Raw genomic sequence first — 22,568 nt, 5'->3', positions numbered from 1 at the left:
GAAGTGTTAAGAAATGAAGGGTAATGGTTTTCTAGCCGACTCCAGAAGAAAGGTACGGACAGAGTTTTTTTAAAAGGTTCTTCACTTTAAACTCCCCTTTTGTCTTACTCAAGGGCCACTTTCTTTTTTAGGTTCTGGTTCTTTGTGATTCCAAAAACGCACCCCTTTCTTCGTCGATAGCCACTAATATTACTCGTGTGTAAGAGTAATGCTACAAACATAACATGATATTTATTTAGTAGTCGAGTTAGTGAGTTTTTACTTGCTATTAAATGGATTTATTACCGATTTTTTTTTCTTTTAATCTACTAATAACAACTTTATTATTAACAGTTGTAAATTTTTTTATGAGAGATGCTTGCTCATTGCTGACTCACTCACACGGTAAACCTACGTTGTATACTCCTCACACGATCTTTTTCCAACTCTCGTGACACGTGCTCTCTCTTTCTCTCTCCAAGGATAGGCAAGACCCAAAAAAGAAGAGGGAAAATAAAAAAAAAAGGCATAGGAAAAAAAGAATGAGCTGGAAGCGAGATTCCGTGTATTGAGGATTCAAGCTGTAATCGAAAGGCTCCTCTCGCCCTTCCCTCTTTCTACCTCTCTTCCCATGGGCATGGGACAAAATAAAGTCTATATATATCCCTTAATTCCTTCACTTGTTTGCTCACACTTCTTTTCATTATTCTATCTACCATTACTCTATTCCTCTTCATACAAATACTACCCAACCCTCAAAAACCTAATGGAGTTCATCACCTCCATGTTTTACCTATTTTCTTCCATTTTCTTCATCTTCCTTCTTCATTCTCTCATCAAATTCTTCACTTCAAGTCGCCCGAAATTGCCACTTCCACCCGGTACCTTAGGATGGCCTTACATAGGGGAAACCTTTCAACTCTACTCTCAAAACCCAAATGTATTCTTTGCCTCAAAAGTAAAAAGGTTCATACCCTTTTGCCCTTTTATCATTAAATTTGCTAACTAATTAGTAATAATGTTATGTAAAGTATATATACTAATTTATAAGAGATGGGATTTGTTGGTTTTTTGACTTATAGGTATGGCTCTATCTTCAAGTCCCACATATTGGGTTGTCCTTGTGTGATGATTTCAAGCCCGGAAGCCGTGAAATTTGTGTTGGTGACCAGAGCTCATCTGTTTAAGCCAACATTCCCAGCAAGTAAAGAGAGGATGTTGGGAAAAGAAGCTATCTTCTTTAACCAAGGAGACTACCATGCCAAACTGAGAAAGCTTGTTCTCCGCGCCTTCACTCCCGAAGGAATTAAAAACGTCGTCTCCAACATCGAATCCATTGCCAACGATTCCCTCCAATCCTTGGAAGGGCGGTTGGTTAACACCTACCAGGAAATGAAGACAGTGAGCTCTCTCTTCCCTAAACATTTCCTACCTACTTTTCCTTAAATAAAAGAAAAACAGAGCAAAACAGAGCAAAGCAAGACTCTGCTATGTCCGAGCAGACTGCTGAGATTGAAATATCTAAGGAAAAATAATAATAATAATAATAATAATGAGCTTAAAACTAGATAAATTAAAATGGGTTCGTGGTATTTCATCAAAATATCTAAACGCTAAACTTTGTTTGCATTTGCAGTACACATTCAACATTGCACTGCTTTCCATATTTGGAGAGGATGGAGTTTTGTACCGAGAGGATCTGAAGCGGTGCTACTACATTCTTGAGAAGGGTTACAATTCAATGCCCATTAACCTTCCTGGAACACTCTTCAACAAATCCATGAAAGCAAGAAAGGAGCTAGCTGAGATCTTGGCCAAAATTCTTTCAACCAGGAGGCAAATGAAGAAGGACCACAACGACTTGCTGGGATCTTTCATGGGTGACAAAGAAGGTCTCACTGATCAACAGATTGCCGATAACATCATAGGTGTCATCTTCGCCGCTCGTGACACCACCGCCAGTGTCCTCACCTGGATCTTCAAGTACCTCAGCGAGAACCCCAGTGTTCTTCAGGCAGTCACTGTAAGATATCCTAAAATACTTATAATAATTACTTTATAAGTAACAGCTAGTTTTGAAAATAGTTTCTTTATTTAAATTATTTTTTTCACAAATCAAGAAAAGTTGGTAATTGTTGCTGCAGTAACTAATGATTTTGAGTGATTTTGGATTTACAGGAAGAGCAAGAGGCCATTGTGAGGAGTAAAGAGGAATGTGGTGAGGAGAAAGTTCTAACTTGGGCAGACACCAAGAAGATGCCAATAACTTCAAAGGTCATTCAGGAGACACTTAGAGTTGCCAGTATTTTATCTTTTACTTTCAGAGAAGCTGTGGAAGACGTTGAATATGAAGGTCAGTCAATTACTTAGAAATATGATACAGTTTATATATCTATAACCCATTAACCTTAGTCAGAGTTTCATGCATTATTCTTATGCTAATACTAGTTTCTGTTTGGATATTCTTCTTCAGGGTATCTTATACCAAAAGGGTGGAAAGTTTTGCCACTATTCAGAAATATTCACCACAGCCCAGAGATTTTCCCAGACCCTGAGAAGTTTGACCCCTCAAGATTTGAGGTAAATTTTCATTTGCCAGTATTCTCTCTTAGAAAAAAAAAAAAAAGTTTTACACCCTGGAGCTAAATTTTTAATTGATTTTCTTTAATGATCCACAGGTTGCTCCAAAAGCCAATACTTTTATTCCATTTGGCAATGGGACCCACTCATGTCCTGGGAATGAATTAGCTAAACTTGAAATATTGATCCTTCTCCATCATCTGACCACAAAGTACAGGTAACAGAATAAGTAAACCTTTTTAACTTTTTTTTTTTTTCACTATTGGTTATGACTTATAGAAGGCCAACTTCTAAAAATAGAATGTTTTAAGGAGTGTGCTGACATGAATTTTGTCTGTTACATTATGCAGGTGGTCTGTGGTGGGTGCACAGAATGGGATACAGTATGGTCCTTTTGCTTTACCCCAGAATGGATTGCCCATTAGATTATTTCTGAAGAAAGACTACACCAACACCAAAATGCTAGTCCCTACAGTTTAAGAAGAAGCACTTTCTAAATATAGAAATAATTGCATCACCAATTGGTTTCTACTTTCTCAAGATAATTATTTACGATGATGAAGAAAAAGACCAATCAGCAATTAAGTGGAGAGAGAGAAAAACTGTCTTCACTTTTGGGCCAAGACACCCAAAGGAAGAAAGTTTAAGATTATACCAAGAAAAAAAAGGTCAAGAACCAAGTGTACAGAAGAGTAGTCTGCATACCAAAAACATAAAATAAAATATAAAAAAAGTGTGCAAGCAAATTTTGCTCATTTTTCTTCTTTCTTCAAGAGAGGAGGAGAAAGCTCCTCGGGTATGGGATTAATGTATTAAAGTAGGTTTATACAGATTTAGTAGTGTTCTTGTTATTGTTAACAATTATAATCTCGGCCGCAAGGTGAAATGAGAATTCAATGATCAACATTTTGATTCCAATATACTTTTCTTGTTTATATTATTTTTGCCTTTCAATTACTTACGCCACAACTCAGATCATCCCAGTGCACGTATGAGCCATGAGGATAATGCTTCCCAAAATACTTCACAACAAACAGTGTAAATAGACCCCATACAAATTATTATAAGGAACAGCAAAACAGTGAAAATAGACCCCAATTATTGTACAAATTTATATATATATATATATATAAAAAAGGCAATACTTATGAATCACTGCACTTCCAGATCATTCCAATGATCATCTTGGCTTCCAGCTCTTCATAAAGGCATGATCCAAGTCAATTTTTTACCAAGGTTATAACTTTATACGATCGAATCATGACAATACATCACTGTCATGTCCAATATTAGATAACTTTAGTTGCATGCATAAATGAGAGTGTTACTGACAAAAATTTGTACTTAAATATGTTTGTTCTTTCTCCCAGTGATCGAGGTTGGAACATCTCACAACACTGACACGTTCCACCCAAGTCCTTCTAAGTTCTAAGCAATACAGAATTAATTCAGTGATAGTTAAGAGGATAATAGCCACTTCTGGCAAAAGTCTGAAAGGAATATTAGGAAGCTAAACCAATCTTAAGGATTACTAGACTTGGCAATTGCTCCACTCATGTCAAGTTCAATCTAGCTAGTTCAAGCCAAAATATTTGAATTTAAATGGGTCAAACTTCAAAGACTTGGCAATTGCTCCACTCATTTCAAGATCAATCTAGCTAGTTCTAGCCAAAATATTTGAATTTAAACGGGTCAACACTGATATGAGCCAACCCGCACACAAGTCACTTCTCTGTCCCCACCCCCCAAAAAAAATTAGAAATATACTAATTAATTAATTAGTAGCATTAAATTTGATAAAATATCATATATCTCAATTAGCATGTGATATATCTTAAGATTAATACAATTTACAATTACTCAAGTTAAATAATTTTAACAATTTACAACCAAAATGAACTTAATGTGATATATATTCAAAAAAAAAAAAAAAATTTAAAAATGTTGCTGTGGGTACTCAGGATCTTCGCCTCAAAGGCCAAGGGCGGACCTTGGAAACCTTGTTTTTGGCTTTACACCTTGGTCCCACATCGAAGAGAACTTCTCCCACTTTCTGCTTTATAAGCCGTGAAGCGAAGAAGTAGTGTACCATCGCTTCACGGCTTATAAGGCAGAAAGTGGGGGAAGTTCTCTTCGATGTGGGACAAAGGTGTAAAGCCAAAAACAAGGTTTCCAAGGTCCGCCCTTGGCCTTTGAGGCGAAGATCCTGAGTACCCACAGTTGCAAAGCACACGTATATAATGAATCAATATGTTAAAGGAAAGATTAGGAATTGAATCAACCTTAAGGATTATTTACTTGGCAATATAGTTTGGGTCATATCAGGTTCAAGTTTGACCCAATTTACTTCATATAAAAGTTATTAAAATTTAAACGTGTTCACTCGGATTCAGGCCAACCTGCAGGTCATTTCTCTTTATTTCACCCCACCCCAAACATTAAAAATATATTTGCACACATATAGTGAACCTTTTTTTCTTTAATTCAGTTTTGTTTATCGTATATTGTATCTATCGTGCATCATATATACATAATTACTATATAAAATTTATAAATATATAAGGTGTATTTGTTACAAATTTGAGATATATTAGCTTAATAATTTATTTTATCATCACTTAATTATGCTATAATATTTCACAAAGTTTAGAAATATATTTACAATATCTACAGTAAAATTGTTCATATAAAAAGGTTCCATATATGTTATAGACTTGCAATCCTATGATTATTATAGATAAAAACCATGAAAATAAGAGGAGAAGGGAGGATACGATTAAATAAAATGGAAGAAGAGAAAGAATACAAATGAACGTAGAGAGCTGTTTCGTCTACAATATTTTTACAACGTTTTCATAACAAATTTTAGGTGGTAAGTTGCTATTAATTGTTATTGGTGGGCAAAAAAGTAATTCTAGTGGTAGGTTCAAATTAGATCTAATAACAACTTATCATCTAGGATTTGTTGTAAAAATGTTATGAACGTAACAGTTGTCCTCACGCTAATCTATCTGGTGAAATGGTAGAGAGGGTGTATTTATATGGAGGCTCATAACCAATTTATGTTATGATCCTAGTATCTCACATGGATTAAGTATAAGCTTAACTATGTGTTTATAAGCTCTTAGGTACACTCAAGCTAGTTTTCAAGAGTGAGTTCTACTTATGGGTTTGTAACATTTGGTATCAAAACCAACTATCACATCGAGTAATTGGATGTAACTCATTGAGTATGGAATCAAATGAGTTGTGGCTTTGCGGTCGGATCTCAAAGGAGGCAACCTAGAGGCTAGATTGAAATTAATAATAGGTGAGTGAAACCACCAATAAGAGAAAGGGCTACCATCAAGTCAGTGTCGCTAGAGTAAGCTGTCGTGGATGTCAGCTGTGAAGCATGGTGGTATGTTATAATCCTAGTGTCCCACATAGATTAAGTATAAGCTTAACCATGTATTTATTAGCAATTATACCCATGAGTTTGTAACAGTTTCATAGTTTTTATCAAATCTAGCATTCTGCATGGTATGAAACTCGAGTTGTGAGGATGACTATTTAACCCTGTACATGTTAACCCTTTTTATTTTTGTGCTTCATTTTTATTTTTTTTGTGGAGTGAAAGAGAGATAAACAATTTAATCAAAATCAAGAATCTTCTTATGTTTATTTGACTCATTTGAGGGTTTATTTTCCTATATTTAATGGGAATATTCAACCAGATATGTTCATTGCTTGCCTAAAAAAAGTGGTAGCTAGAAAGCAGTACTAGATTAGAAAAACGTAATTTGGAAAATTGTTTACAATTTGAGCCTTTTATGTAATTTTCCCTAGTATAAATAGATGTGTATGTATAATTCTAAAAATTGAACCAAACAAAGAGCTGGTTTAGGTCTCAGTACTCGATTGAATGGGTTAAATGAATCAGTTGGTCTAGTTAGATTTTTGAAATTTCAAAATAAATAAGTAAAAAGGTCAAAACCGAACTAAGTCTATATCCTAGTACACATGGTCAGATCAAGACCGACCAGTCCAATTCAGTTTTGGAAACTATGGGGGTAATTGAACCTTAGGAAATCATCATTTCTTACATTTCTCATATCAATGAAACCTCTTTCTTTCTTAATTTTTTAAAGTTAATTCTTGCACTCTTTATCTTTTTTTCTTCTTTCTTGATTATAGATAGTTCACTAGTCACAAATAAGGCTAGAGTTGTATAGCTGAATATATTTATATTTTAGCGACATTACCTTATGTGAAATACATTAGATTCTCCTCTCTTTTTTTTTTTGAGAATTCTCCAATTAATTTTAAACATATAGTTCCATTGAAATTTAATTATTCTTGTATAAATAATAATGTTTGTAATTTATTGATCAATATTGTTATGTATTTGAATTTAATTGGAGAATTTAATGTGCGCATCTAAATAACTATACTTAAGTTTTGTCCATTATAATTTTTTTTATATAAGATAGAAATTTAACTCTAGCATAATTTACGTGTATATGTATGTGAAATTTCCTCCTGCAGACTTGAACTCCGGCCCTTACCCTCCACACCCCGCAAACATTTATACTTGTTAAGTAACCATCGCACTAACAATGCGCGTGGTGTCCATTACAATTAACTTTTTCAACATTTGGTAGCCATTGAACATAGCCATAATGTGTCATCGAACTTTCAAAACTACTAATGGTTTTCGTGAGAAGGCATATCCTATGTGAGCCCATTACTTTTGAGGATAGAAAAGATAAGGAATATCAGAAAATCTACTTGTGATCGAGTAAAGTATAAATTTAGTTTGGCTGTAAAGGGTTTATAAATTAAAATAACAATAATTGCGATGGGTGTCATTTCAACAAAAAAAAAATGTTAAATTAAAATTTTTTTTTTTTTGATATCACAACAGATTTAAGTGTGATTGACATTATATTTAAACTTTAATTTTTAATTTTTAGCTTTAAGCTTTTATGTGTAATTTTTTAAAACATCATTTTTTTTTCTTACATTTTATTATTTTTTTCAAGGTACAAATATATTTTAGCATTTTTTTTAAAAAAAATTCCCTAAAAACTAAATAAATTGTTCTAAAAAACAAACAATATAAAGGTTTATGCAGTAAAATCTATGTAGTATTTAGCATTACTCTTGTATAACTAATATCTTGTGCACTTCAGCAAAAAAAAAAAAAAAACTAATATCTTGTGCAAACATGTGTGCGATTATGATTTGTCTTATAAATTTTTTGCTTTTAGAGTAGAGTCTATTGACTGACTGATATGAAGCAGTGATTAGTGACAGGTAGTGGTAGGTAGGGAAATAAAATTCACCGTAGGAAAGGTGATCATTAGTTAGGAAATTGTACATTAATCACATTAATTAGGGTGATGGTCTTCTAAAGCAGGGTAATATGGGACTGGATTGATTTGGACAAGTTAACAGGGTAAGACTTTTCTTTTTTCCTTCAAATTCATTACTATTTTAATAATTTTTAGAGAAAACCTTTTTTTGTGGGTTAATAGTTGATAGTAAAAAGTAAAAAAAATTTAAGATTTTTTTTTTCCTTCCGTTCTTTCACTTCTTAAGCAGATGCAAGATCAATTGCAAAGTATGCAATGAGCTCATAGGTAACAATACAAAGAATACATGTTAAACATACATAAAAAAAAAAAAGTATATCAATACATACAAGAGTTGCTATAATATGAACTTGTAGCCAAAAGACTAGTAATTTAATTAACAATAGAGCCGACAATGACAGCTTGCAAACACGACACTAAAATGACACAATTTTTGAGGGTTAGGGCTCAGTCTTAACGATTTTGGTCATAATCAAGGCAACCCGTAATCAAACACGGTAAGAAACATGTCAATTTCATGTTAACCTTTCTAAACCTTAATTGACATGATTAGTATGGTTATTTAATTGTGTCTACACAAAATGACCAATTTTAACACGACCCATTTAACATGCATAACAGTTAAATATTTATTTTATTTTAGATGTAATAAATTAGGACTTTATATGAAATTTGTTATTTATTAAATTCAAAATAATATTAATCAAGTCAAACAAGTTGAAATGGTTCGTGTTTGAAGTGGGTTAAAAAAGTTGTATTTGTGTCAACTAACACAACTTGCTTTTTAAAATAGACCATGTAGCCTTCGTGTTAACTCAAAATGATCCATTTATACATTGGTTAAGTGAGTCATGTCATGTTAACTAGTTTTATAAACAAATCAAGTTGGGTTGAAACGATTATTAATAGGTTGTATTCGTGTCAACTCATTTACTCAAATAACTCTAACTCAACGCATCACACTAACACAAATTGTCACTCTTGATTGACAGCTCTCTACATACAAAGTGTTAGGTGTTAAGGGAAAGGAGTTCAAGTAGCAGAGAAAGCCATATGTTAATATATATTTCTAACAACTTAAAAAAAAAAAAAATTTAAAAAAAAGGGCATTCCGGCTATGTTCCAAACATTTTTGTTTGTTCTATCTCTTTCTACACTTAAGAGTTTAACTATTTTAAAGAATTACTCCTACTGCTTAGGTTCTTATCATGTTCTATATGTGTTGTTAAGTAAGAGATCATAATGGAATGCTTTCAGATGTGCTGTTTTAGAAGCTAAATACCAAAAACGCATGTAAGCCGTAAGGCACTGAGCTTTGACGGAAATGCATATAGATTGTAATTCTTGCCAACTATAATACGCAATGCATGGGAGGCTCAAACTTAGATATTTCGGATACAAAACAAACTCAGTCATAGATCAGTCGGACTTTTCTTTGCAAGGAATTTACAGATGTGCTAACAAGGCATGCACTGATGCACATGGGCACAATAGGATATTGAGAACATATTTTTTTTTCTTCTAATCTTTTTCAATTTAAATTTACAGATGACTAATTTGTTTCCTCTAGCCGACCTCTCTCTTTCCTTTGTTCTTTTTTTAAAAAAAATATTTTAAATGTGTGTGCGTGTGTTCTGGTTCTTAATTTCTTGTGCCCTTGTGATTTTTTGTCTGTGTCTTTGCAAAAGCCAAAAGAGAATAAAGAACAAAAAAAAAGTTCAACTATGTTAATTTTTTCCTAAGATGACCTCTAAAGTCAGTGGTGTAGCTTGTAGGGTAAGTGTTGAAATATCACGACTAGTATAGAGGATTGGAATTAAAATATCTCAGTACGTACCAATTACACGATTTATTTGTGTTTACTCCATATTCTTTTAATTTCTCAAGGAAAAACTAGTTTCATTCTTCTAGAGGCCAGCAGAAATGGACTAACTTTTTACATTCAAAGAGGCGAGGGGTGGGGGAAGAAAAGTCATACACAAGATTGAAGATAATTTTAAAGAAAACCCTGCTTATTTTGAAGGATATAATAAAAAGACATAGCTTAGTAGCTTACCATGATCACATATATATAGTTTTCTTAAGGGATGCAATAAGAGCTCTCTTTTCATGCTTGTTGAGATTCTCTAAGTCATAGAATGAAATTCATGCAAATCCCATGCCCTTCTCCAATTTCACTACTTAATTTTGGCTATTTACAAGTAAAAAGTTTACTTTCAAATTGGTTTAGAAGAAAATTATTTCAGTTTACTTGATGATGATTGATAAAATCAGGCACGAGTACTTTTAATCATATAAACTATTTTATGAGGCGTGTGATTTGTTTAAATAACACACATTGTTTATGAATTGCCCCATAATGGGATGAAGAAGATTTCTTCAAACTGAATTTGGAAGAAAGTTTTGTTCTATTTATAACTTTCCTACACCAATTACTTGTTTGCCAATAGTTTTTTCTTTTATGTGAAGGTCCTATTTTTTAATCTTTATACATTTTAAGTGGTGATAGGTATTTGGATCTTAAATATTTCTATTTGAAATACTAAAAAAGTGTCATTTGACTCACAAATCATTAGCCACAGTCAAATTAACCCAAGACAAACTTGGTTAGCTATAACCACTATAAATATATGAAGGATAAATATATGACCTTCACATCTCAAAAATGAAATGAATACGTACGTAGTTTGTGAAGATTTTAGGTTTTGCAAATATTGCTCTCTCTTTTCCAAAACCATTAAATTCGGAACAAGGTTTTTCTGCAGCTGATTCCAACTGAATTCTCAAACCACTTCATTACGCTTGAAATTGTAAATGTTCGTTCATTAAGTCACTTTCACTTTATCAACAAAAAAAAAAAAAGTCACTTTCACTAGTTCTACGTACTGCTTTCATATTAGTCCAGTCCAACAGAATAAGAACCAATTTCTAGACTAATAGAATTGTCCCTACTTAATTAGAGACTTTTCACACGAATCTACTATAACAATTTTTTTAAAATGTTAATAAAAAAGACAGCTTACCATGATCATAAGAGCTCTCTTTTCATGCTTGTTGAGATTCTATTAGTCATAGAATGAAATTCATGCAAATCCCATGCCCTTCTCCAATTTCACTACTTAATTTTGGCTATCACCTATATTTACAAGTAAAAAGTTTATTTTCAAACTGGTTTAGAGTAAAATTCTTTCAATTCACTATGCGATGATTGATAAAATCATGCACGAGTAATTTTAATAACATAAATTATTTTATGAGGCGTGTGACTTGTTTAAATAACATACATTAATGGGTTTATGAATCGCCACGTAATGGAATGAAGGAAATTTCTTCAAATTGATTTTGGAGGAAAGCTTTGTTCTATTTATAACTTTCCTACACTAATTACTTGTTTGCCCAGTTTTTTCTTTTATGTGAAGGTCCTTTCTTTCTAATCTTTATACATTTTAAGTGGTGATAGGTATTTGAATCTTAAATATCTCCATTGAAAATACTAAAAAAATGTCTTTTGACTCACAAATCATTAGCTAAAATTAAATTAACTGAAAACAAACTTTGTTAGCTATAACCACTATATATATATATATGATGGCATAAATATCGGACCTTCACATCTCAAAAATGAAATGAGTACGTACGTAGTTTGTGAAGATTAGGTTTGCAAAGATTGCTCTCTCTTTTCCAAAACCATTAAATTAGGAACAAGGTTTTCTGCTGCTAATTCCAACTGAATTCTCAAACTACTTAATTACGCTTGAAATTGTAAATGTTCGTTCATTAAGTCACTTTCAATAGTGCTACGTACTGCTTTCATATATTAGTCCAGACAATAGAATAAGAACCAGTTTCTAGACTAGTAGAATTGTCCCTATTTATTACAGACTTTTCGTACAAGATGCTACTAAAAATTTTTTTTATAATCTTTGTTTATTTGATTTTCAGCATAGTAGAATTAGAGAACCAAAGAACTACACTTTGCTAGTACTGATTAATTTTCAGCAGGTCATTATGATCAAAATCAAAGGGAAAATTATAATTTAAACTTTTTTTGACCTAGTAGATATATTATATATATATATATATATATATATATATATATGAATTTTTGACCTAGCATATAATAAAGAATCAACTGAAAAAAAAATCCCAGGTTTACTACATCATTGTTTACAAGAATGGAAACACCTCTTTTGACCAAATAAAACAAATAAGTTTCATTTTCAGGGGTGCCCAAGTGTTACCTATAGGGCTCTTAAAGGGTCACATTCAGTTGAAGGAATTTTATTTGCTAGACTTTTTATTCTAAGAAAGAAAATTAATATATATAGCTGTTCATGAGTGACTGGTTGGCTGAATCTTCGAATATTCATAAGTTCAAACTGCTCGGGTCATAAAGCAACTACTTTTTGTTTCATGATAAACTTCAAAGTTGGAATGTTTCTTTAGATGGAGATTGTTTTGATGATTCGTGAATAATCAAATATTGTTTCCTAATCATAATTTCAATGAATCAGCCATTGAAAAGGACTCATTTGAATCATTACAACTATGATTAAACAAGTCAGTTTTTCAGCCTGCTTGTTCCATTCTTTTTTTAAGCTCTTTTAATCTCTTTTTTCTAATTCCAAGTTTGAACGTAGAAAATAATGAGGGATCGAAATGGGAGAAATAATGTAAAAATGTTTTGCTCATAATCACTTCCAGTATCCAAAAGGCTGAGCCAAAAAAGAAAATTTGTAAATTGTAAGCGCAAGCATATATATATAGGCTTTGGCAGCAGAAAAAGTTATAGAAGTATATTATGCACCCGATAAATTGTGACTCAAACCACTGACAAGAACATCTTTGTAATGACCAAATCTTTAAGATAATGCACCTTATTTTCTTTGCTATTTCAAAAATAAATTTGAAGAGAGAAGTGAATAAATAAAAAACCTCTCTCAATAAGTAATTTCGAGCAAAGTTCGTCTATCAACCCAGCATAATGGCGACCGTTCATAAATGTTAAGAGGAGTTTCAGATGTCTTTGATTTCCTCATTGAGTACGACAGTGTGACAGGAGCTGAAATAATAATTCTTCTTCTTCTTCTTCTTCTTTTTTATTTTTTTAAATGGAAAAGAGATAGGCATATGGAATCAGAGAATGCACAAAGAAATATTTTAGTGCGTCTTCCATTCACTCATCACCTTTTATTCTAAGCAGCGCTGGAGTTATAAATTTTATGCTGGTTATCTAAATTAATCTACAAAATAACAAAAACACACACAAATTATATATATATATATATATATAGCTTTTTTCTCTTTCTTTTTTCTTGTATAAAATAAAATTTTCATCAATATAGTTCTATATCATTAAAAAAATATTTTATTTCATCAAATCATATACAATAATCCTTAAAGTTATATTAATCATAATTAATAGTCGTTAAACATTTTAAATCTAGGTTTAATTTTAATAAATAATTAAATTGAAGATTACACATTTACACATAATAATATACACTAGAATTGTATACAAATAAATCAAGTTCAGATAGAATAAATAATAAATGTCACACTTATGTGCTTAACAAATACAATGTAAATAAGATAAATATAATAAGCACATAAAATAAATGAATTTCCCTACATTTCTTAAATAAATAAATGAATAATTTGTTTTTGGAAAAGAAAGTTTTTAAATAAATAGATTTACTTATATATTTTGTAAATATATTCTTTAAATAGTAATTTTTTAAATGTATGTTTATAATATATTTTTTCACCACCGCACACATTTGGTGATGGTCACTCCACAAGTATAAGTGCTTGTGGGGTATAGAGAGTGGGTAAGGACTAGGGTTCAAGTCTCCAAGAGAAAGCTTCACACACATATACATTTAGATTAGGTTAGAGTACGAAATTTCTATCTTGTATCAAAAAATAATAATATTTTTTCCCTAATAAATGAGAGTAATAAATAAATTTGAACATAATTCTATTATTTTCTTCTTTCATATTTTTCGACTTACCATGACAAGAAACAAATGGATGACAAGAATGAAAGAAGAAAATAATAATATAACTTGTTGGATTGGGTGCTAATCAAATGCATACATGCCGATGACCTTCAAGTCAAATGTTACATTTTCTATTGTTTTTAATAGAAACATGTAGGGTTTGCATTTCCCGCCCCTTATTTAAAATGTATAAAAAAAAATAAAACATATATTTAGAAATAAATAAAAACATTATTTTTTTTAAAATGCATATATATATAGGGATTATCTAATGCTAAGTTCTTTTCTTTTTAAATCTTTTTCATGAGAAACATCTAATACTAATTTGTTCAATTTCTGTAAAAGAGAAATACTTGCTATTCAGTGTTCACGGCACCCCTTAATAATTCCAAAATGATGATAGATATACGCATCCATTTTTCCAAGCAAGAATTTTGACTTTTTTTTTTTTGATGAACAAAAATTTTGACATTTTTGTTTTATGGGCTATATGAAAAAAGGCATTACATTGATTCAAATCAATCACTGTTATGTTTCATTAGATTTAGACAATGCATGTTACGTGCCTACATAGTACTCGTTCGAAATTACGTGTTGTTTTCTTTCTTTTTATAAGTTCCGGCCATTGCGGCAAAATAACATCATTGCTAAGGTGTCAAATGCATTTTGTCTACTCCTATTATTGCTGCTTCGCATTTACTTCACATTTTATAATTAGTGTTTTTTTTTTTAATGAAGAAATATCAATTATTTTTATTGATAGTAAATTAAGCTGTTGGATTCACACCAAAGAAAAAAGTATTTAAGTTTTTTTTTTTCTTAAGTAAAGTGTAATAATTCATCATCTTCATGAAGGGAGTTAGGGTTTAGGAAGGATATTTCGTGTTTTTTTTTTTAAGAAGGAGAAATGCCTTTTATTATGGAGTGATGGGTTGTAAAGGAATTGAAATATTTAAAAATGAATAATGGTAGAGATACAAAAAAAATTTACAAACTATTGATGTGATGAGTGATTGTTAATAAATGAAAAAGTTATATTAATGACGGGTCTAGATGAAAATCAAAAAAATGTTGTCCACATCAACATTTTGTAAAAATGTTGTGAAATAGTTTATGCCCATAGCATTACTCTTTAATAATAACTCAAGCTCAAATTGGAAAAATATTAGTTTATGTTCGTTTATATACTAAGTCGGTCAAACTCAACTTAGGTTTAGGCTCAGCTACTAAACTAGTCAAGTTTAAATATGTTAATGTATTCATTAAAAAAAAACTTGGATATGAGGCTAGATTTAAATATATATATATATATATAAATAATATTTTTATACGTATACATGAATAAAAATATACTTATACAAACTTGAAATTAGATTATATAAATTTATAAATAAGTTCACTAGATATCACATGATTAATTGTTATTTATTGATAATATTAATAGTCTACTGAAAATTACTTTTAACAATACACTGTTGGAAAATTTAAATTTATAATTAAGTTTGGAAAATAAAACCATTTTATTTAATTAATATAATTTCAACTATAATTTAGTTATTGATTATTAGCATTGAGTTTTGAATAGTTAAAAAAATTAGTGGTAGTGTTTACTGTGAATATAATAAATTATGCAAAAAATTTGTAAACAAACTCAAATTTGTTCTACAAGAAAATGAAACAGGTTTTGAATATGTACATAATATAGTTTGGTAATAAACTTGAGCTAGATTCATGTTCAGTAAAATTAAATGAACGATCTTAAATTGTTAATACTTTGCTAAACTTGACTTGTTTACAACCCTAAATCTAGTTTATAAAATGAATTTGAATTTATATACATCTTTTTACCCCACATATATATATATATATATATATATATATATATATATATATATATATATATATATATATATATATATCTCACTTGCAAGTCATGCTTAGAAAATCAAGTAAGATGAGTATAACTACCACAAAGTTGACGTTTTCCCCAGTTATTAGCACAAATGAAACATAAACAATCTGTCCATATAAAATCATTTCTTAGGGAATCAAAGAAAGAAGCACAATTTCACACATAACATAGTTTGTTGAATTGGTTTAATACAATAACAGAACATCTTCTATCAAAACGCATCAATCATTTTACAAATAATGGCTAAGGCATCCTCCTTTGACTTGAAAATTGAAATGTCTCCAAGATCCAAAGCCGAAATGGTGACTTATGTGGTCCCATTTCTAAATACTATAGGACAGGTGTCTCTCATTTATACTATGATGTAGTGGACAGATTTTCCAAAGTATGCATTTGGACATTTCCACACAAATGAAAACCTACTAAACGTTCAAAAATGGCTGACTCTAAATATCCATTTTCAAATTAAAACATTCATCATCATGTATGTCATTATAAAATGTCAAAGGACTTTTTCTTTATAGAAAAATTCTAATGATGATTCATGAATAAACAATATTTCTTGTGTGGTCATAATCTTCATGGTAATGTTATGTCCACTTTGTATTCGACCTGTTCTGGAGCCCTTGAGAAATGACTCAACTGACCACTACTGCTACCATTAATTTATCAGTTAGTTTCCTGACTATAACCTACCAACTCTATTTCTTTCTCATTATTCTTTAAATTCGCACTAATAAAATTGACCCACCAACTCTTTTATCTTTAAATTCTTTTTATTTATTTACACAAAATACATGTTTTTAGGCTGTATTTAAACTATAGTTTCCAAAATACATGTTTTTTAATACTTTTCTCTTGAATTAGTTCTTCTTGAGATCGGACATCTGTTAGGTTGGTAAACAATTATATTTTCTAACCATGAAGAAACACAAAACAAAATACCGCTCAAAATAATTTATGTGGAAAAATTATGCCTTTACTAATGCAAGAGAAAGTTGATAATAGGATAGCATATACTGAAATTTCATGTACTTCTCCAAGATGCTGAGTTAAAGAAGACTATAAAAGAATACACTTCTATTTGGAGTTCATATTATGCATTTAAAGTCCTTGATGTGTCTTAAATTTTTATTCTTTTTTTTTTTTCAATCTAAACTTTGATGTTTTTGAGTCTAATTCTTTGCCTTTGATAGTAGCAATTGTCTTTTACACAATAAATAAAAAGGCCGAAAGCCCACAAATTCAGACAAAAGTCCATATCTCCAGCACACTACCCGTGAGAATAAATAGCAGAAAGTCAGTTGAATTGGGCCCGCAAAATTTAATCCTAAGGGCCCACTAATTTTGCTAATTAAATAGACCAAATTTACAGTCTAAAAACTCATGAAAAATTGGCCCATCATCAATGAGATTATTAATTAATGTGGGTGGGAAGAAAAGAGGACGTGAAAGAGCCATATTGGTCCAGCCCATGGGAGTCAACCCCTAAGCCTAATTCACAGCCCATGTGTCATGAAATCAATCAATGCCATATTAATTCATGTAGCTTACCTTACATTAAATATAAGATAAATCATTGTCATTAAAAAAGCCTCCTCTCTCGTATATGTTGATGCTAGTAATTAGTCCATGCATACATGAAAAAGATATTAGCATCTTTAAAATTTTAGCAAATCAAATACTTTAAAATTTTAAAATCTTAAAGAGTTTGTATTAGTACCATCAATTTGTCTACAAAGCCAATGCTAAATAGATCTACAAATTTCATTCTCATATTATATGTCACTTCCAAGGTGACTAAGTTCTTTTCATTACAGTTTGCATCCTTCCATCCTTTAAAAGCTGTAAGAAGTATGTAGTCACTGTATAAAAATATGTATAATGTTACACAAAATTCATCTCATTACAATCAACATCTTAAAGCTAATATCCACTCTAAAAATATGTAACCAATGTTATATATTGGAGTGCTGTAGAGGGCAAAGAGTAAAGCAAACATTTTCTTATGACCACGCCCACATTTCTTCTATGCTCTAACCATAATGCTAAGGAACCCAGAAATATCAGTAACCCATAAAGTATTATTGTAGTACATTTACTTTAGGACAAATAAATTTGAGCAATCAAAATCAAGCAAATCGATTTGAAAATTACAATTTCAAACACAACCTCACTATGAAATTCCACCAACATCCAAATATCACTTAGTTTAAGTAAAAAGTAATAAAACTAACCCCGAAAAGTATCATTGTGAAAAATTCTTTTGAACAAATAAATTCGAGCAATCAAAATCAAGCAAATCCATTTTAAAATTATAATTTCAGACACAATCACACAAACCCACTATGAAATTCCTCTTTAAATGTCTAAACCGCTTTTATCGAACCATTTGATTGACAAAATTGCATACAAACATCACTTAATTGCAAGTAAAGCCAATAAAAATCACCAAAAGAAGGAAAACCATCTTGCTGGAAAAATCACATAGACCAATAAATTAGACAGAAATATAAAATTAAACAAACTCATCTGCAAACATGTATCTATGACAAACTCAAAAATATATAACAAATTTTCTGCTATCTTCAATCTACAACAATAATCCTTCTCCTTGAAAGATTATATAAAGTAAGAATTTTCTCCACCGCCATAGTCCAAGCAAAGAAAGCTGCTTATAAAGGAACTTTCTCCAAATATTTTTCCATGGGAAATAAGGCTTGTCCCCATTAGAAAATTGCATATAGAAAGATTTAACCTCAAAAACTTACTCTTTGTCGGTCTCCAACAAATATGATCTTCAACGTCCCACCTAATCTCGATTGAATAAATGGGATCCATTAAATATCCACCAACGTCTCTCAACTCCCAATCATTATTATCCAGAACGAAAGTAACACCCCAATACATTTCTCAACTCCCAATCATGATCATCAACAACGAAAGTAACACCCTAATGCATGGACCCTGTACTCCAATTATAGAGCGTCTTACAAAAAATAACAACTTCAATTAATCAAGTTTTGAGTTATTTTCCTTCAAAACAAGGGGCATTTCTTTCTCTCCAAAAATACCATATAAGATAAAGTACAACACCGCTGTACTTAACTAAAAATATATTTTCATCCCATGAGAAAAAAGTCACATGGCTGAATCTTAAAAAGGAAAACATAAAAAACAGCACCTAAGTTATTTTGAAAACAAATTAGAAATCACATTTTCTTGCATTCTTACAAGCTCCCTTCATCCGTGATTTAATACCACCTAGTGTTGTCGATAAAGATTACTTGAAGATCAACGGTATAAAATGTCGTAAAAACTTGACCTCCTCATCTCCAAAAGTGGATATGTAGACTAATTATTCCATATGTGGGAATTAATAATTAAACCATAAATTAAAATCTCATTTGATTCTCATTGTGATGAAATTATTATAAATGCAATGGAAGAAAAATGCGTTCATTTTAAACCAAAGGGATAGTTAACACAATGTGAAATATTTTTGCAGTGCATTGAACTATTCACCATGATAAAGGGCAGGCAATCAGAACCAACTTAAGGGAACAATACATCTATGAGGGTCCTTTTATAAGGCATTGTTAGCATGAGCCATGGAACATCCAGAATACCTCTACATGGGATACAAGTACAATGTAGGTGCCATGACTCAAAGAAGCAAAATAGAATACTGGAATCCTACTTAGGCCACTACTGAACCGCTGGGATGCCCCATTTCTTAGTCTCGATCAGCTTCTTCGATTTCCTCATCCTCTGGTACTCCACGAAGATAAAGAACATTGTTACATCTGCAGATGGAAAAACAATAAAAGATGCAGTGAGTTGTCCGAACATTGAGTCTTAAAATTTGTATCAATTTTAATTCTTCTAGTCATAAATAGACTACTATTGTTCATCATATATGTGGAAGCAATATTAGCTATATATCACAAGTTTTGGATGGAGAAGTTATTGTCCCATACTCCAATGAGCCAGAGCCTTAGACTGGTTAGTCTTTGACTATTTTCATTTAAACTCCAGTAGTATGGCACCATGGTTTTCAATTTTGTGGTAATTATAACTATTAACGATGTCAAAGCATTATTTGTAATAACTCACACCTTTTGGAGGCCTCAACTGGATAGTCTTTGACCATTCCACTTGAACTACAGTATAGTTACTGGTAAAGCATTCCCAAATTTGACAAGTAGATTAAAATACTCTGTTCAGCAGTTTTATGGCTTAAAGGTAACATAAAAATACAAAATTTAGTTGAGAAACTAAATTTCTGTTCCACTCTAATAGAATTTGAGAGAAATATGGGAAATCTAATTCTGTATTAAGCTAAATAAATTAGATTACAAGAGCTCTGTTCATTATACCAGAGCAGCGTAAAGGTAAATAATAGAATCACAAATTATTAGTTCTGATGGGTCAACACGTGGCAGAACTTATAACTAATTCCCAAATTATGTCGCTAACCTATACGACTGGTAGATTAAGCTATATGTACAGAAGGGGCATAAACAAAGTGTCGTATAGTCATTCTCAATACACTCCTTCAATTTTAAATCAAGGTGGTCACAATTTACACATCTTTCTGGGTTGACTATTTTGATTTTCCCTTATGAACTAGATCCACTTCTAAAGGACAACTTTGAATTTGCAACAATATTAAAAGATTCACTCTCACATCCGGTTGTTGATATTATGGAAAAAGTAAGCAAGTTTATAAATAATGCGACACCATTATTAAAAACTATGAAGTAGTTCTTGTCATTACTTATAAGCAGTTCTTCATTTATCATATAGCACATGTGATAATCTATCAAGGAAACATATACTTTAAGTAAGAGAGGTCATTGAAACAAAGGAGTATTCATGTAAAACTATAATAGAGAGATTCCAGCATTAGACTGAAGTTACCTGATCAAAATCTCTCCCAGATTTCCAGTGAATTGCCCATCAATGTATTCTTCGGTGTTAGCCAGCTACACATCATATATGTGTAGCATTAGAATACAAACATGCAGATGTGTACTAAATACACGAGAAGGTTGAAAACAGCTCAGTATATGAAACTTCCAAGTTCAGACATTATCATGATGTTTGAATCATATTTCAAATAACAGATATCTTCATATATAAGACAAAATGGATTTTTTTCCCCTTTTGCTCACATCTGTCAACATGGTTCAAACATAATACATTGGACAAGACAGTAATGTGAAACTATAAAATAAGATTCTTATACATATGGCTTAAATTAGGATCAACTCTTTTTAGGATTTATATGATGAGAAGTCTATAATTTCATTTCTACCATTTCTCATACAATTTCAAATGGTATCACATATCGGCATCAACCTTAAAAATCAGTATTTGGTCAAAGAAAATTGCTTTCTTTGATTAATACCTTTTCACTTTTCTTTATGGAAAAAAGAACAAGTTGTCTCAAATTTTGGATTGCACAAATGAATGTTTTAGATGTCATTCTTCACCTTGGGAGGATCGGGCAGTAATTGACTGTTTTTTTCTAGTAGAATAAGATGCAGCAATGAAAACGTGCAAGGAATAATAGCCCAATATTATTGGTCTATTCAATTTGGACCTAGTGTAATGCATATATTACTTTGTAGCCTACTAAATGTCAAGTTTTCCTTGTTTCTTTATTCCATATAAGAAGAAGCACTACACTGCTAGTGAAGATTTCGAAACCACATAGCACTTGCGCTAACCTTGATAATCAAATTCATGAAAATAAACAAGGAGCATTACTATAATGAGTGTACATATTTTGTGTATCTTAAAGCAACAATAAAATCATAATTGCTAAATGTAGCAACCTACGTGACATGAATGAAAGCTTAGAAACTAGAAATTGAGGCAAACTCGAAGTGGGTACACAGTAAAATGATTAAAAAAAAAAAAAGAAGAACCTGCAAGTTCATGTATGAATCCACTGAGGCAAGAAAACCTGAATAGAGACCAAATCAAAAAGAGAGAATAAATTAGGGAATGGACCCATTTAAAGAATTAGAAGAAGGAAAGCAGAGAAAAAGAAGAAACCTTTGTACTCCATTCCCCACTTGAGTTTGACAATGACAGGCTTCCCGGTCAAATTGTTCAAGAATGGCTTTGGGTTAACTGGTATTGTCTGATGAAAATTTTCAAATTGATTACTTAGAATATATATGCATAAACATAAACACAAACTTATTGAAAATTGATTAAAATAATAAATAAATAAAACTCACCGCCATTCGGAACGAGAGAGGAGCTGTTCTGTGCCGAGTGAAGAGGGTTTATGGGCTTTTTTTTAGGGTTCTATTCTGTCCTATTCTTCTTTTTTTTTTGATAAGTGAGTCTGTCCTATTCTTCTATCTAAGGCACAGACACTCAGGTAGTATTGGAAGGGTATTTAGGATTTTTTCTTTTTTTTAAATAACTATAAAAGCTAAACTATTTTATCAATGAGCTTTGAAACTATTTTGGCATCTAAGAGCATTCGAAGTGGTCATGGTAAATGCCAATGCTAAGCCCTTTTTTCCATTTTCATCCAAAAAAGTAGCTCCATTAAAACTAGTAAAATTTTTCAATTGTAAAAATTTTTACAACATTGCTATAGTGTCATTCTACAAGTAAAATGCACTATAACACTATAGTATAAATTTTTTAATCACTTTTATTCTTTCTCTCTCTCCTTTGTCTTCTCTTTCTCTTTTCTCTGGGCTGAGAAGT

General features: G+C 31.2%; 2 protein-coding genes across 2 annotated transcripts; one reads left to right on the top strand and one right to left on the bottom strand.

Annotated features, from left to right (window-relative positions):
• The first annotated feature begins 569 nt into the window (after positions 1–569).
• On the top strand, positions 570–3,477 carry LOC142614033 (abscisic acid 8'-hydroxylase CYP707A2). The gene is made up of 7 exons (XM_075786556.1): positions 570–945; positions 1,062–1,380; positions 1,616–2,002; positions 2,158–2,332; positions 2,453–2,559; positions 2,658–2,776; positions 2,910–3,477. Exons 1-7 carry the CDS (start codon positions 611–613, stop codon positions 3,037–3,039), a joined length of 1,572 nt encoding a protein of 523 aa, XP_075642671.1. The 5' UTR covers positions 570–610; the 3' UTR covers positions 3,040–3,477.
• Positions 3,478–19,273: 15,796 nt separating this feature from the next.
• On the bottom strand, positions 19,274–22,174 carry LOC142612637 (putative small nuclear ribonucleoprotein F). The gene is made up of 5 exons (XM_075784752.1): positions 22,085–22,174; positions 21,897–21,984; positions 21,767–21,804; positions 20,754–20,818; positions 19,274–19,636 (listed from the first exon to the last, which is right to left on the bottom strand). The coding sequence occupies exons 1-5, from the start codon at positions 22,088–22,090 to the stop codon at positions 19,567–19,569; spliced, it is 267 nt and encodes an 88-aa protein (XP_075640867.1). The 5' UTR covers positions 22,091–22,174; the 3' UTR covers positions 19,274–19,566.
• Between the last annotated feature and the right edge of the window lie 394 nt (positions 22,175–22,568).

The sequence above is a fragment of the Castanea sativa genome, chromosome 10, assembly GCF_040712315.1.
Source record: "Castanea sativa cultivar Marrone di Chiusa Pesio chromosome 10, ASM4071231v1".
NCBI lineage: Eukaryota > Viridiplantae > Streptophyta > Magnoliopsida > Fagales > Fagaceae > Castanea > Castanea sativa.
This window is presented reverse-complemented; position numbering and strand designations above follow the sequence as displayed.

Excerpts from the sequence above, each read along its gene's own strand:
- LOC142612637 (XM_075784752.1), bottom strand. Across the intron at positions 20,819-21,766 it reads ATTCATACATGAACTTGCAG|CTGGCTAACACCGAAGAATA; the intron begins GTTCTTCTTTTT and ends TATGATGTGTAG. Across the intron at positions 19,637-20,753 it reads CTGGGAGAGATTTTGATCAG|ATGTAACAATGTTCTTTATC; the intron begins GTAACTTCAGTC and ends TTCCATCTGCAG.
- LOC142614033 (XM_075786556.1), top strand. The coding sequence starts at position 611 with ATGGGCATGGGACAAAATAAAGTCTATATATATCCCTTAATTCCTTCA. Across the intron at positions 946-1,061 it reads TTTGCCTCAAAAGTAAAAAG|GTATGGCTCTATCTTCAAGT; the intron begins GTTCATACCCTT and ends TTTGACTTATAG. Across the intron at positions 2,003-2,157 it reads GTGTTCTTCAGGCAGTCACT|GAAGAGCAAGAGGCCATTGT; the intron begins GTAAGATATCCT and ends TTGGATTTACAG.